At 60.2% G+C, this 15,688-nt stretch overlaps 1 protein-coding gene across 3 annotated transcripts in view; it reads left to right on the top strand.

Moving 5' to 3' along the window:
- ACSF3 (acyl-CoA synthetase family member 3) overlaps positions 1 to 11,269 on the top strand; it is a 66,719-nt gene extending 55,450 nt beyond the window's left edge. For all 3 annotated transcript variants that reach the window (XM_064459783.1, XM_064459784.1, XM_064459781.1), the window contains exons 8-10: positions 6,976 to 7,110; positions 7,746 to 7,857; positions 10,992 to 11,269. In XM_064459783.1, coding sequence (XP_064315853.1) covers positions 6,976 to 7,110; positions 7,746 to 7,857; positions 10,992 to 11,109 — 365 coding nt within the window. In that variant the 3' untranslated portion in view covers positions 11,110 to 11,269. The remainder of the gene's footprint in view (positions 1 to 6,975; positions 7,111 to 7,745; positions 7,858 to 10,991) is intronic.
- The last annotated feature ends 4,419 nt before the right edge of the window (positions 11,270 to 15,688 follow it).

The raw sequence follows: 15,688 nt of genomic DNA on the forward strand, positions 1-15,688 counted from the left end.
GTGCCAGTTTTCAGCCCGCAGAGCCGCAGCTGAAGCTCGCACGTCGCGGCGCAGCTGACACTGTCATTGCCGCAAAGCTGGCGACACGTGTTACCAAACAAGCTTTCATCTCGCCGTCCTTCCAGGCAGCCGAGTGACACCTGTCCCCGGTGAGCAGGGATGTCGGGGCGGCACGGGCTGCGGCTGGGGTGGTGGGCTCCTCCTGGGTGCCGCCCTCTCCTCAGCACCCGTTTGCAGGGCTGAGATCTTTGCTTAATGAAGCCCAGTGGGCCAGACCCATTACGAGGGCAACACTTCACTGTTCGCTGGGTTTTTCCAGCAGATCCTAAGACAGTCCCGGTTCTGCATCTAGACTGGACTGAAGTCACTGTTCCTCGTGATTTACCTGAAAAGTCTCATTCTTTCCTGTGCACTTCTGCTCTCTCAGAGCTTCTCCAAGCTGCTCAGCGTTTCATTTCTCCAGCCAAAGTGTTCTCTTGGTCAGTGGCTGGTACAAATGTTTGCTCATGACACCTTTGATGTAGAAACGTTGCAATGCTTGCCAGGAGCAAGCTGTCCCATGGGTGAGGGTGTTGGTACAGGAGCTCCAGGGAGGGTTTGCTCCTGTAAGCTCTGCTCTTGGGAGCAAAGAGGCTCTTGTTCAGCACGTCCTGGGAAAGTGGCTCGGGCACCGTGTCCGTCGCTGGGAGATCTCTCGGCTACGCGAAGGAGGGGCACGAACCAAAGGCCATAGTGGCGGAATCACAAGGGCCCTTTCATCTTTGCAACAAGTATTTTGCAACTTGAAGAGCCTCATTGCACAAATCTCTGCGGTTTGAGTTTGGAAATAGGCTCGGCATTGCAGCGTGTCTGCTTCTTAGAGTTCATCTGGGCAAGGTGTGCATCCACAGTCCAGCAGCCATTGCCCAGTAACTAGCTATAGACAACCCTTCCCTCTAAACAGATCTTACCAAAAAGCCTCATTTTTAAAGCAAAAGTAACCTTGAAAAGGTATATAAATAGATATATAAAATATATATATCAAAATATAAAAAAGATATATAAAATAGATATATAAAAGACATGTAGATACGGCTATGGCTATGGCTATGGCTATGGCTATGGCTAGATATAGATATAGATATAGATATAGATATAGATATAGATATAGATATAGATATAGATATAGATATAGATATAGATATAGATATAGATATAAAAGACCATGTTGGATGAAGCTTTGAGCAACCTGAAGGTGCCTCTGCCCATGGCAGGGGGCTGGAACTAGATGATCTTTAAGGTCCCTTCCAACCCAAACCATTCTATGATTCTATGAGTTTATATATACACACACACATAGATATATAAATTGTCTGAAACTCCGGCAAAGTGCAGCCCACCCCCAGCTCAACCAGCGCAGGAGCCTGTTCAGTATGCAGCTCAGCAGAGCCTTTAACATTTCGCAGAACAGATGCCCACTGAGCATCTTGAAACAAATCCAAAGATAGCGGTGACGGCTGCTGTCAGGGAAACAATAATCCCACGGCCTCGCCAGCATCAGCTGCACCGCAGCACCGGAGCTGAGCCACGTGTGACGGAGGCTTCTGCCGCTGGCTGCTTTGTCTGATGAAAGGAGCCTGGTCGGAGGTGGCCCGGGCAAGCGGAGGCGGAGATGTGGTGTCAGAGACCATAATCTTCTCATCAGCCAAAATCCCCTGCCCTGCGCAGCTGGCTGCGAGGAGGGAAATACTGTTTCTGGCTCCTTGCTGTGGGAAGCATCTGAGCACGGGCACGGCTGTCCTGGCCCTGCTGCTTTGTGCTGCCTGGGCGATTCCTGTGCCAGCAGGAGGAGGGAGGGAAAGGCTTTGGGAGTGAGGACGGAGGGGTGATGGGGTGCTATTGGGGTTCACCATTCCCAAGCTGAGATTGTCTCACTGCTGCGAGCTCACGTCAGTCCTCCTGAAACCAGAGTAGGCAGGAGGACTCTGGTATCTTTGGGCTGGCTGGGCTCCTCTTCCAAACGTGGTTTGGAAAGTGGTGTCATCCCATGGGGGGCAGTTCTGTTCCCTGCTCAGAAATCCGCCCCCGTCGCCTCTCTTGCCCCTGCCAGCCGGGGAGGAGGTGCCGGCACTGGCAAAGCGCTCGGAGGCTGCTGGGCGAGGAGCGCCGTGGTCTGCAGCCCGCTGGAGGTAGCAGCCTGCATAACGGAGCAGAAAAAGCCAGGGCAGCCGGGGTGGATGGAGCACAGCGGCGGCAGCGGGGCTGCCTGCAGGGGCTGGGTGGGCTCATGCACCACCAGGCACAGGGACCCACGTCGAGAGCCCAGGGGAGGAGGGCACAACCCTTGCCACGGGCCCTCGGCGCAGTGCCAGGTTTGGAAATGATGCTCTTAGCACTGTTTAACGGCAGCATGTGGGGGAGAGTCATTAAGCAAACGACAGCATCCTTTTAACTAGTCTCACTGGCCCAGGAAATCCCCGCTGGCCTGGGAGGCAGCGAGCGCTTTGCTGCGCTGGATGTGCCGGCGCACACGCCGTCTTGATGTGCTCGGCTGGTAGCAGATGGCGCGGGGCAGAGGGTAACGTGGCTGTCCTCGGCGGATGCCGGTCCCCCGGAGCGTGCTCCGTCGTGTCAGCACGGGAAGTGACAGCAAGACCCTGATGCTCGGCTTACGGGAGAGGGGAGACGGAAAGAAAGAGACGGGGAAATTACAGAGCTCGTCTCAGAAGCTCACAATAATCACAATAATAATGCTAACCACCCGCCTTGCCGTGCTGGTGACGGGGCTGAAGGGATCCATGCGAGAAGCAGCAATGGGAGCACGGGGCTGGAAGGTGAGTGGTGAGGAGGGGGTCTCTCCTCCCTCTCCCTGCCCAATCTGAAATGACTCTTCCTCCTGCCCCTGGCTTTGTGGAGAACATCTGGGAGTGCGACAGCCCAGGGAGCATGGCTCCTTCAAAAAGCACATTTCGCAGTTGGCAGCAGCACTTCTTTGAGCGCGGGGCACATCTCCACGGGCAGGTGTGAGCAGACATTGCCCATGCTCCTGCCAGAGCCGCGAAGGCAGGGGCTGGCCGTGCAGTGACACTCACGATGGCTATGCAGGGACATTTGCGATGGCTATGCAGGGATGCTGGCCATGGCCATGCAGGGATGCTGGCCGTGGCCATGCAGGGATGCTGGCCATGGCCATGCAGGGATGCTGGCCGTGGCTATGCAGGGATGCTGGCCGTGGCCATGCAGGGATGCTGGCGATGGTTATGCAGGGATGCTGGCGATGGTTATGCAGGGATGCTGGCCATGGCTATGCAGGGATGTTGGCCATGGCCATGCAGGGATGCTGGCGATGGTTATGCAGGGATGCTGGCCATGCCTATGCAGGGATGTTGGCCATGGCTATGCAGGGATGCTGGCCGTGGCCGTGCAGGGATGCTGGCCGTGGCCATGCAGGGATGCTGGCCGTGGCCGTGCAGGGATGCTGGCCGTGGCCATGCAGGGATGCTGGCCATGGCTATGCAGGGATGCTGGCCATGGCTATGCAGGGATGCTGGCCGTGGCTATGCAGGGATGTTGGCCATGGCCATGCAGGGATGTTGGCCATGGCCATGCAGGGATGCTGGCCGTGGCCATGCAGGGATGCTGGTGATGGTTATGCAGGGATGCTGGTGATGGTTATGCAGGGATGCTGGCCGTGGCTATGCAGGGATGTTGGCCATGGCCATGCAGGGATGTTGGCCATGGCCATGCAGGGATGCTGGCCGTGGCTATGCAGGGATGTTGGCCATGCCATGCAGGGATGTTGGCCATGGCCATGCAGGGATGCTGGCCGTGGCTATGCAGGGATGCTGGTGATGGTTATGCAGGGATGCTGGTGATGGTTATGCAGGGATGCTGGCCATGGCTATGCAGGGGTGCTGGCCATGGCTATGCAGGGGTGCTGGCCGTGGCTATGCAGGGATGCTGGCCATGGCCGTGCAGGGATGGTCACGAGGGCTTGCCATCAGCCAGCCTGGCTCCAGCTGCCGCCCAGCTGAGCCGGCCAGGCACCGTGCCCAGCCGAACGAGCCTGCTCCAGCGCCAGGCTCCAGCGCAGCACCCGCATCGCCTCGGCACGGCTTGTGGGGCCGGGATGGGTACGCCACACGGCGCTGGGAGCTCAGGCTGCTGCCAGCTTGGGTGTTTTGTTATGGTACAGGTGTGCCCTGAAATCCTGCTGCTGTAAGCAAGGCACAGAGACTTCCCTTGCTGCAAAATGGGATCTAAGGCCAGGCGTTGCTGGGTCTTGTGTGTCCCGCTCTGCCCAGGCCCCGTGCACGGGGAGAGGGAGCGGGTCAGAGACAAGACCCCGGTGACAGGCTCTGCCCTTGCAGTTTGTTTTGCTAACAGGCTCCAGAGAAATCAGCCGTGGCTGATGCCTCCCCGACAAACTCAAGGGCACGCAGGGATGTGAATTCAGTCCTTGCTCATTGTAAGGAGAGATAAGGGGAGCGAGTCATCCGGGGAGGCTCAGAGTCCTTCAGCTTTCATGCTGGGAGACCTTGGTGCAGAGAAATCTCCTGCCCCCACGCAGGTCTGTCTCATGGACCCAACCGTCCCTTGGACCTATCCCTGGGACCGTTCTCCCCATCACAGAGCAGGGGAAAATGCAAATGTGGCAGCTTTTGTATGCTTGAATCCTGAAGAGCAACATGGGAACTGCGTGTCATTGAACGAGGTCTGAATTCCCTCTCCTCTCACTGTCTTCTCAGTATGAATAAGCGGCTCCTGATCTCCCTGCCGAAAGCTCGTGGCTCTCTGGTCCCCCAGTGCCACGTTTTAATTAATGTTTGCTCTCCAGCCCCGTGTCAGTCACACATGCCACAGTGATACCGGGTGTAGAAGGTAGTTTATCACAGCAGTCATGAATTCCTTTCAACCCCGAGCAGCCAAACACCCAGAGAGCCCAAGTTTAAAACTCTCCCACAACTTTAAAATATTCCAGACAGCCTTCAACATCCAGGAGCGTGCCAACAGGCAGGCAGGCAAATACAGGAACAATTAATCATTCCCTGGCTGAACTGAGCAAGATGAGCTGCTCAGGATTTTGGCACCTGCCAGCTGAGCGGGGACACAGCTCTTCTGGGGAACAGACCAAATTTCAGAACTGATTCTGATATTTCATTGCTTTGACACCATAAATCTCTGGGCTTTCGCTGCCTTTGCACACACCACACACAAACCCCGTGGCGTGCCAGAGGTGAGCTGGAAACGGGGGTTTTTTCTGTAAAGCTGCGTAGCCGGAGGACGTGTCCTAAGGTACCTGGGCTGTGCAGTGTGCTGGGAGCGCTGCAAAGCAGCACTGGAGGGCAGCGGGGGGCAGGAGGAGCACTGGGAAGGAGGGGAGCGAGGTGGGGTTCAGCTGTACGAACGGTGGGGTGTGCTCACCTCTGCGGGGTGACACTGGGAGTCCCCCGGAGGAGAGGGGACTTCATCTCTGAAGGAGAGGACAGGGATCTATGCGGTCCTTGGCAGTAGGAAGGCAATTCCTTGGGCCACTCGAGTCCCCAGGTCTCGACCCGTACCAGAGCCCACGTGCTCCTTACACAGCTTTCACCCAAAACAGAGGTTTAGCAGGTCCTCCTGGCTCAGCGGGGCCCTGGCCCAGGGATGCTGCGGTCCAGGACCCTGGGCTGTCCTCGTTCCCCAGATCTGGGACACACGCCCGGGCACAGGGCAAGGCAAGCGAGCGTGGGAACTCCCGCAGCCCCAGCAGTGCCAGTTCACCCTGTTTTGTTGGAAGCTGCTTTTTCCTGCTGCCAATCTCCGTCTCATCTCCCTGTTTGAGCTTTCCAGCCGGCAGTGAAATGAGGTCTGCGAGCGAAGCCACAGCGGGGAGCGGGCCGGGTGTGTGGACACAATGGCAGCACGTATCATTAAGGAGAGGACGGAGACTGACGTGCAGAGGGGGGAGAGCTAAGGGCCCCCCTGGTGCTGCCATCAAGGCTCTGAAATGGAAATGTGAGGTCCCGAGCCCCCCCCCCGCCTCACCCACCGGTTGGCAAAGGCTCTATTAGCAGGATGTGAGTAATCATCTTAAGTAGCTATCAAAGTACACCAGCTTGTTAAGCATTTAGCCAGGTTGTGCTGACATGACCTCTCTCCTCAATCTTCCCAGCCTCAGCGTGAGCAGCTAATTACGGGATCACACCTGCCACACGCCTCCTCCCTCTGCAGAAAGGACAGGTCGGATCCAACGTGTTGCTTAGGACAGTCTTGTCTTCCCGACATCATCCCCCATCTTTTTTTATTAGTAGCAGCCAGGCAGGAGCGGAGGAAAGCCCCCCTCACGAGCAGCAGCATTGAGAGCTGGAAGTCCCCAGAGCAAGGGCTGCTCCGGGGGATGGCAGGGGCTGGTGGCTGCGGTCGGGGCGCGCACACAGCGCTGGAGCTGCTGGGAAAGATCCGCCATGGCTTTTGCAGGCTGCTGGAGGCGGGTGTCTCATTGCCGGCACGAGCAAGCGGAGGCTGGGGACCATGTGATGGGGGCTGAGCAGCCCCGGTGATGGGGCGAGGAGTCGCATCCTACCGGGACAGGACAAGCGAGTTCTTTGCCAGGAAGGCAAGGAAAGGGCTGAGCTGCAGCCTGTTTGCCTTGTGGTCCATGTCGAGAGTGCTCCAGTGAACATCTTGACCTGCAGCAATGGCTCCTGTTTTCATTGCGTCCATAGTAAAGGGCTTCTGGGTGCACAGCCTTGTTTTTTCCCTTTCCCTCCATAGAAAAGCAATGGCTCTCTCTCCCCTCTGCGTGACCCCGGGAGCAGGCTGGCGTGTGGGGAAGGCTGGCACCCCATCCCTGCGGTCTCTGCAGAGATGCTTGTGACGCTGAGCGTGGCTCTCCCCACATGTCCGTACCGTGAGCCGGGCTCAGCGCATCACCCGAGTGTCACATTCGCGTGTTGGGAAAGGCGGAGGAGAAGCAAAGGGACAGCCTCTGACAGAGCCCGCTTTACTTTTCAGGAGACACGGCAGTGTACAAAGACGGCGTTTACTGGATCAAGGGCCGCACCTCGGTAGACATCATCAAAAACGGGGGGTTCAAAATCAGCGCTCTGGAGGTGGAGCGTCATCTGCTCGCGCACCCGCACATCACAGGTACGCTGCTCTTCCCTGGTCCCCCGCCGTGCCGAGAAGGGACGGCGCGTGGGAGCCTGGCCCTAGCGACAGCCCTGGCTCGGCGGCTGCAGACGCGAGGCTGCCCGAGGGCTCGTGCCGGGAGGCTCTTTCCCAGCCTTCCCATGAGCGAGGCTGGGTCCGAGCGAAGGGCAGGCTGCATTTAAAGCCCGCCGTTACTTGTCTCCCAGGGCCGAAGCCGTGACGCCTGCAGACAAGTGCCGAGTCAGCAGCCGCTCTCATCTGATTTTGGAAATGAGGCTATAATGAAATCTGTCCTGCCCTTGTGCGTGACCCTGTACGAGGGGATGGAAGCAGTGCCCCAGCTTCACGCCACTCTGCATCACATTCTTCCCCACTGACTCTAAATTACTCAAACCGTGAGGCTTTCTGCCTTTTCCTTGGTGAAAAGCTCTGTTCTTGGAAATTCTGTCAGCACAGAAGTCCCGCTGTTCTCCTGTACTAACATCCCAGGGCATCTTCCTCCACATACTGCTCTTCCCTGCACCCCACTGCTGCTGGCACCTTACTGGCGGTGCTGAGCCCCTCTTCAACCCCACTCCTCACCCCAGAAATCGCTGGCGTTTCTCAGGCCGAGCCCTCTGCTCTCTCTGCAGACGTGGCTGTGATCGGGCCGCCGGACGTGGTCTGGGGCCAGCGGGTCAGTGCTGTCGTGCAGCTGCGCAAGGGCAAGATGCTCTCTGTGAAGGACCTGAAGGACTGGGCCAGGTAAGGTGCCACGGGGCGGTGCACGGCGAGTAGCACAGCACGGGGGAGAGCAGGCTCAAAGCCTGCAGCACCCTCATTAGGGACAGGCCAGAGGAGGGGTGAAGGGGTGGCCACGAGCAACGTTGTGCCTCAGGCTCTGGGGATGGAGAAAAAAACCACAGCTCCAACCAAGAAGTCACCGAGCATGTGAATTAATGGAAATAAATGGGCGTCTCGCCCCGAAAGTGCCTTTCATAGATGACCTGCACGGTGCGGCCAAGTGGCTCTTACCCCGCAGCCCTGAGCGCAGCCGCTGGCAGAAAGCACAGAGCCAGCACCAGGGCAGGGAGAGCTTCCCATTGCCTCAGCAGCAAGAACATTTGCTCAGCTTTTCCCCAGCGCTGCTGCAATTACTCTTTGCTGACCTTCCTACCTGCTGGAAGCCGGCCCAGCCCAGTCCCCAGTTAACCCCGGAGACGTCTCCCCTGGGGTCTGGAGAGGTGGGGCACACCAGAGCTCATGGACCTTGCTCGGTACCAGTGATCCGTGCCTTTCTGGAGAGCACGGCACAGCGTGGCTGCCTGCCATCCTGCAAGGTTTCAGCGTGGAAACCTGCGCCTCCCCGTTCAGATCGGTCAGAGAGCGGCCAGTGCCGAGGCTTCGGGCACCAGCCGTGGGAGCGGGAGCAGGCGGGAGCCAGGAAGCAGAACCACCAGGTTTATCGCTAATATTCCATTAGCAAAATATTTAATAGCAGATTCTTTCTTTTCCTGGCAACTCCCTCCTTCAGGCTGCGGATATTTTTGGCGAGGCTGGCGCTATTTTGTAAGCGGCAGGAGCACTTGTTCCATCAGGGGCTGCGCAGCAGCCAATTAAAGATTTCCCCTGGATCTGCAAAAATCACAGTTGGGGGAACTGCGATTTAGCAAATGCAAGGAAGACGCTAGCTGGCCGGCTGCTGCTCTGATTAAACAGTTACGTAGTGGGGGAAGAGAAGCAAACAAAGAAACCAAACCCACACCAGGTTGCTGCTCAGGCAGAGGGGCCAAGACCACGCCAGGGTGTCCCTCCTGCTGCTGTGCACACATTAACCCTCTGGCCGCTGGTCATCTGGGACTCCTGCTCCTCCCAGGGCAGCCCATGGCCACCAGCAGCTTGTGCTTGATTTTACCAACGTCCTCTTGCAAGCTGAGGTGCCCCTTCCTGGCCAGGCTCAGCCTGTCCTGGTCGGTTCGGGGCCTGGCGCTCCGGGGTTCTCCATCCAGCACCCTTCATGGCCTCAGCACGGGGCAGGAGTGATGGAGAACAGGGAAGGGAGATAGTCACCACGCTGTCACATCGGTGACCCCTCAGATCCCTTCTTCGGCCACCCACGTGCACTTTGCGGGTCACCCAGGTGTTGCTCTGGGGGTCCCTGGCACAGGGCAGGGGGCTGCAGCCCCTGCCTGCCCCCCTTTGTCCCTGCCCGTCTCTTCCCGTCGCCGTCCCCGGCTCCGTGCACAGACGCGATGCTGCTCTGCCCGCGCAGACCAAGGGCAGGAGCCCTTGAAACAAAAGCCCCCAGAGGGTTGGAGGGGCCGACCACCCACCCGGGCTGCTCCGGGGCTGCTGCTCCCTGCCCAGCTCTGGCTCCAGGCACGGCTCCGGCTCCCCCGTCTGCCTCTCGCCCTGTCGCTCCCCTTTAGTTTTTATGTCATTTACATTCGTTTGGCCCTTTTTCTCGCACTCCCTGGCAGGAGACACATGTCCCTCTTCAGAGTGATTCATTTTGCGGTTTTCGCCTCCAATCGTGCTTCCCGGCGACAGGCGCCATCCCAAGTTAGAGGCATCCATATGGCAGGGGGTGCTGGTGGCGGGCGGGGGGGGAGGAGGAGGAGGGCCAGGCGATGGTTGAAGGGCTCAGCAGACTTGGCATCTCGCATTAGAGTCAGTGCCAGGACGCTGCTGGAGCTGGGCGCGGCCCCAGGTTGGTGACACACAGGCAGCAGAAGGCAGGAGAACCCCCCCTCTGCGCTTTGCAGAGGGCACGGGGACGATACCCGGCGCTCAGGCTCCCTCCCGCAGCGGGAAGACCCCCCCGCCATGGGTCGGAGCACACGGCTGCGAGTCACCCGCGAGTCACTGGCAAGTCGCCGGCGCGCCGGGGTGGTGGCTCACCTGCGGTCTCGGTCCTTGGGGACGGGCACCAGCACGTGGGGGTTCAGCACCCATCACGCCGCTGCGCTGTTTTCCCGTGCCGTCTCTAACGAGGGGGGTCGATGAGGCCGCGTCAGGGGCTCTGCTCCGGCTCGCTTGCCAAAGGCTCTCTGCGCCCCTTCCCAAGGGGTGGGTGGGTGGCACTGCATTCACGGGTGCTGCGTGGCAGGGCTGGCATCCGAGGACCACCCAGCGCAGGCAAGGCCCTCACTGCTGGGGCTGAAGCCAGGTACCGGTAACAGGGTCTATCACCAGCCCAAAACACAGCAAGTGATGAGCCAGGTCCAGGGAGCAAACGGGGAGCACAGGCAGGGGCAAAACAGGGCCAGAGATGAGCTACAGCGTGGGGCCAAAGTCCTCCCAGGAAAAGGGGCCAAGGATGGAGCTGGAGGTGAGCTCTGCGCCTCTGAGGGGTCCCTCCAGCGATGAGCTGATGGCAGCACAGCTCCCTGCAGAGACAGGCTGGGAGCAGGTACCCCACAGCACAGCTCAGGAGGAGGCTGGGGCCCAGGGCTGAGCCTAAGCAGGCTCCTGGGGCATGGGTGGGTGTCCCAGGTGGGGCTGCTCAGGGCAGTTAGGGCTGTGGGTGCCCTCAGGACAGCTTGTCCTGCAGAGGGGCTGCTCTCCAGCCCCCTTCTTCTGCAGCACAGAAATATGTGACCACAGAACAGTGCGACCACCGAGTCCCACCGGTCGCCCATGGTCTGTGTTGAGCCCTTAGGAGAGAGCCAGGGCGTGCTCTGCATTCAGCCAGAGCCGCTTGCCTGCGGCCCCGCTGCCTGAGAGCCACGGCTGGGGCGGCTCGCTTGTACACGGTGGCTGCCTGCAGGTGCAGGGTCCGGGAGCAAAGCCCCGCTGGGTCCGGCGGCGTTTGTGAGGTCTCAGGACAGGCTCTGTAGGATGGAGGGGCTGGAAGCACCGGTCTCTCAGCTGTAACGGACTGCACTTCTATGTTGCAGGGACACCATGGCACCGTACACCATCCCGACAGAGCTGATCGTGGTGGAGGAGATCCCACGCAATCAGATGGGAAAAGTCAACAAGAAAGAGCTTCTGCAGCGCTTTTACCCAGCCTAGAGCACGGCCTCGGGCCAGGAGTGGGAGCCTGGGGGTGTTTGGTCCTCCACCGCATCCGTTCTCCCTCTGCGACGGCGCTGACGAGGTACCAGCGGTGATTAGCAGTGGCAGGACTGGGCTCACTGCAGTCTGGCCCATGAATAAAGTCCGATAAAAGCAGGATTCATCCCACGTGGTCTCTTTGGCCGAGCTGAGCCAGAGCTGCAGGGCCACCTTCCTCATGCAGGAGCCATTTGCAGGAGGCTCGGGGCAGTCCTAGGTCTAGAAGCGAAGCATGGGATGACACTCTGGGGGTCCTGGGTCAGGACTGCCCCCCATGCCAGTGCCAGCAGCAGGCACGTGCTGGCCAGGGTTGCTCTATCTAGCTCCCACCCAGGTGGTGGGAGGCAAGTGAAAAGCAAACACCACAAACACCTCTACATCCACCCCGAGCCGGTCCCAGCAGCAGCTGCTCTGGGGCAGACAAACCCCGCTGGCCCTCGGTGGGTCTCAGCCGTGCGATGCCAGCCCCCCAGAGCCACTCTGCCTGGGTGGGAAGGGCTGTCCGGGCTCCCCTGTATTGCCTTCGTCTGCCTCTGGATGCTCATCCCCGGTCCCGCGATAGCTCTGCCTCAGACCACACACAACTCATCGCCGGATGAAATCACTCTTTAGATTAAACTCCCGTCTTCAGCCAGCTGTGGTGATGCCTGGTAATTTTGCCTCCTCGCTGCCATTTCCCACAGATTCAGCAACTTTCCCCAGAGTTTGGTTTATCCTGAGGGAGAGTCCGCCATCCACCCCCCTGCGCCACCAAGCACCACCTCCCATTTCCCGGCAGAAGCAAAGAATAAATACAAAATCACAAATAAATACTGGCTGCGCTTACCAACCCGGTGCAGCTCCCGCTCCAGCCAGGCCCTGGCGTGGGGCGATGGCAGGGGTGCCGGCACCGCCGGGACGGTGCCCCGCCGCCCTGGCCGGTGCTGGGGGCCACTCCTCCACCTGCGACACCCATCCCGTAACAGAGGGGGCGAGACGGCGGGGAGGAAGGGGCAGGGATGGCTGCCAGGGGCTTGCAGTGACCGCAGTGCGATGGGAGAGCCGTGAAGCATTGAATATTGTGCGGAGAGCCCGGGGAGAGGGGGAGGAGCGGTGCGGCCGGGCAGGAGCTGGAGATGGGCTCAGTTTTTGGCCGGGGCGAGCACACAGCACGGCCAGGGTGTGGCGAGGGGTGCAACCACAGTGGGCACAGGGTCCGGTATGGGCTGGGGGCAGAGCCGAGCAGGGCGTCGGAGGCACTGGGGAACAGGTGCAGCATGAATTATACTGCATGTGTGCTCCTGTGCCTGTACGTGTGTGTGCGTGTGCTGACACCGGCACCCACGTCTAAAGGTCATCGATGCCCTGGAGGACAGGCGGTATCGATAAACCTTACCTTCAGAAACGGGTTTCTGTCCCTGTTTGACTTCACGCGTGAGCTGCCGGCCATGCGGCGGTGGGGGTCCATAACGCCGGAGGGGATGGCGGTCATGCCCGGCAGCTCCCCGACCAGTGGGTCCATCCCCAGTGCAGGGACAGTCCACTGGGGAGGCAGCGTGGCAGGGGGATGTGGTCCGCTCCTGTCCGATGCCAAGGGGGTGACAAGGACCCCCAGATTTCCCTGCCAGCCAATGGCACCCTGGGAGCACCAGGGAGGGCAAGGGGAACGGGGAGCACAAGTCATTACACTGAATACCTTTGTTAGGGTCAGCAGAGCCCCGAACATCTGGGAGGATAATTAATGAGTATGGAGAGGACACGGAGGGGACGTGGAGGGGACACAGTACCACAGGCTGGCAGACACGTGGTGCTGGGCAGAGCACGGGCAGGACAGGGACAAAGGGGACAGGAAAGGGGAAGGGGATATGGATGGGGACGGGCTTCCTCCGCTGCAGCCCCTCCGTCCCACTCCACCCCGCCGGCACGGACAGGTCCAGCCGCGCGCCCGCCCTGGCCATCCCTGCACCACGGCAGCGTCTCCAACGGCAGTGCCGGCACCTGGGTTTCGGCACCCCAGGCTCAGAAGGGGTTGGGACGGGGATCCCCAGGGCCCCCAGGGACCCCCAGGGCTCATGCAGCCACCCCTCACCGTCCCACACTGGGCGGGCACAGCACACGGCCCCACCAGCACGGCGCCCATTGCCCCCTCGCCGCGGCGTGCGGAGCCGAGCACCGGCGGCTCGCACCGGTCTGCGGGAGGGACCGAGCAGATCCTTTGTTAAAACATCAACGATGCAGTAAATTTTTTAACTTACCAAATAGATCAATATCAAATTATCATGTCTCACATTCATAACTCTTAAGCAAGCAACTATGGAGAGAGACAAGGTCACTGGAGAATAAATAGCAGCAAAAGCTCTTAATGATCTATCATTCTCGACAACCCCAGGCACCCAGCACCAGCCCGGTGACAAGATCATTAATAAAACTCTGCAGGAACGCTATCGATTGCTTTGATGGATGATCACAGGTAGCAAATACTGTAAAACACCTGGTTGTCACACACTAAAATGAGTAGTTTGACTCACACCTCGGCGCGGGGACCCGGCTGTGACTCTGCCGGGTTCTCCTCAGTGGCAGCTTTTGCAGGGAGGGTGGCCGGCAGCCGCAGCCCCCAGTTTGGGTCTGTCACCCTTACTGGATCCCATGGCTCCCGCCTCCACTCCTGTTCATCCCTTTAGATGGGACCTGTTAATTAAAAGCCTCGTTAAAGCACCTGGTCTCGGTGCCCCAGAGCGCAGGCTGGGAGCTGAGCTGGCCGGAGATGGGTTTCGGTGACCCGGAGCCACTGGATGAACCTGGAGCTGAGCTCCAGCCCCTCGGTGCTGAATGTGGCCCCAGGACACCTGCACAGCCCAGCCGTCGGGGACCGGCGGGTGTCCCCAAGGCCATGGGCTTTGCCACCTCCGTGCTGTCTCTCTCTGGGGTGCAGGGGGAGGGGGCTGCACTCGTCCGCCAGGCGCTTCACTTGCGAGCCACGTCCGCATTGACGGTCTGATCATATGTACACAACCATTCAATTACCCCGTAATGGCTGCAGGCTATTAAGCCATCAATCTCCTTCATTAAGGCCTGCCAGGCCGGTCCCCGGCATCACGCAATAAAACCATTAAGACGACAACAACCACCCAAAGTAGCATCTTCAATGTGTCGGACGTAACGCCGGCCCCACCGCCGACGCCGGCCGCTCCGCAGCATCCCCTGCCCCGCTGCAGCCTCCCCCTGCCCACAGCTCACCCTGGGGCACCCGGCGACCTGCTTGCCCTGAGCAAGGCATCGCCTTGCTGGGGTGTCCCCAGGGGGCTGCCCACACCTCCGTGTCTCCCCCTCGGCTGCTCCCAGCAGCTCGCCCCTGCCCGGAGCTCAGAGGGTGGCTCAGCACACCGGGACCTGCTCTCGCGCTTTATAGCCGACATTATCTTTTATTGCCATATAAAAGCTGAAGCTCCAGTGGCTTTATGGCTGCTGTGCCGGCGTTTGGCACCTCGCTGCTCGGCTCTGTGCTCACGGCTGCTCGCTCTCCCCATTGCTGGGCACGGTGGGGATGGGGCATTGCCCAGAACCCCCACGCCCTGCACTGGGGCCGCAACTGGTCCCACTGCACCCGCATTAGAGATACAACTGGTCCCATCGCACACAGTGTGGGAGCAACTGGTCCCAAAACCAGCTCTTGCACTGGCCTGGGGAGAGCAGAGGGTGTCAGCCCCTCCAAAACAGTGCCCCCTTCTCCGAGCTGGTGCAGGAAGGGACGTTGTAGGCCTGGCTGGTGCTGTTTGGACCCGGCATCTGTGGGACCCCAAGTCCCTGCACCCCGGTGGGAGCCCCAGTTTGCAGGGGGAGAGGGGAAGGGGTGGCAGTGCAGGGCCAGAGGTCGAGGGGTGGGTGCAGGGGTCCTGCTGCCATGCCGCAGCCAGAGCCATGCCACGGGCACCAGGCAGCTCCCGTGGCCGGCAGCACCGGCACCACGACCTGGAACTGGCGCCTTGTCAGCGCCCGTCACGTCGGCCACCCGCGCATCCCCGCACCACGGAGCCGGTGGCAGGGAACATCTGCTTGGCCACCCCGCTGCCGCGGCGCGTTAGGGTCACGGGCAGCCGCCAGGACCGCCCGGCCAGCGCCACCGGGCCAGCTCCTCGCCGTGACGCTGATGCGGGGTGGCAGGACTGAGCAGGGTAGATGGATGGGACCAGACAGACAGACGGGCAAGTGAGCACCGCTGCCCGTGCCAGGGCCCAGCCATGCCGTGGGTCACCCGTGCCCGCTCATGGCTTGGTTCTGTGTCCCCTCTGCCAGCCCTGATTCCCAAGAGCCCTACCACCACCGCTCAGCTCCTGGGCAGGGACAGAAGACACCCTGCACCCCATGTCCTGCCTCCCACGTGCCTTTTCCCACGCCTTGCACCCCACCGCCGTGCCGGTGCCCGCTGTTTCGCATCATGCTCCGAACGATGCCCCACACCGACAGGGCACCAAGGGCTCTTCTTCCCAAGAAGGGGAGCGGTGCTGGGCGGGCGGGGGTCCCCGCAGCAGCCGAGCCCACCGGTGTCACCGAAATGCCA

Source organism: Phalacrocorax carbo, chromosome 8 (assembly GCF_963921805.1).
Source record: "Phalacrocorax carbo chromosome 8, bPhaCar2.1, whole genome shotgun sequence".
In the NCBI taxonomy this organism is placed as follows: Eukaryota; Metazoa; Chordata; class Aves; order Suliformes; family Phalacrocoracidae; genus Phalacrocorax; species Phalacrocorax carbo.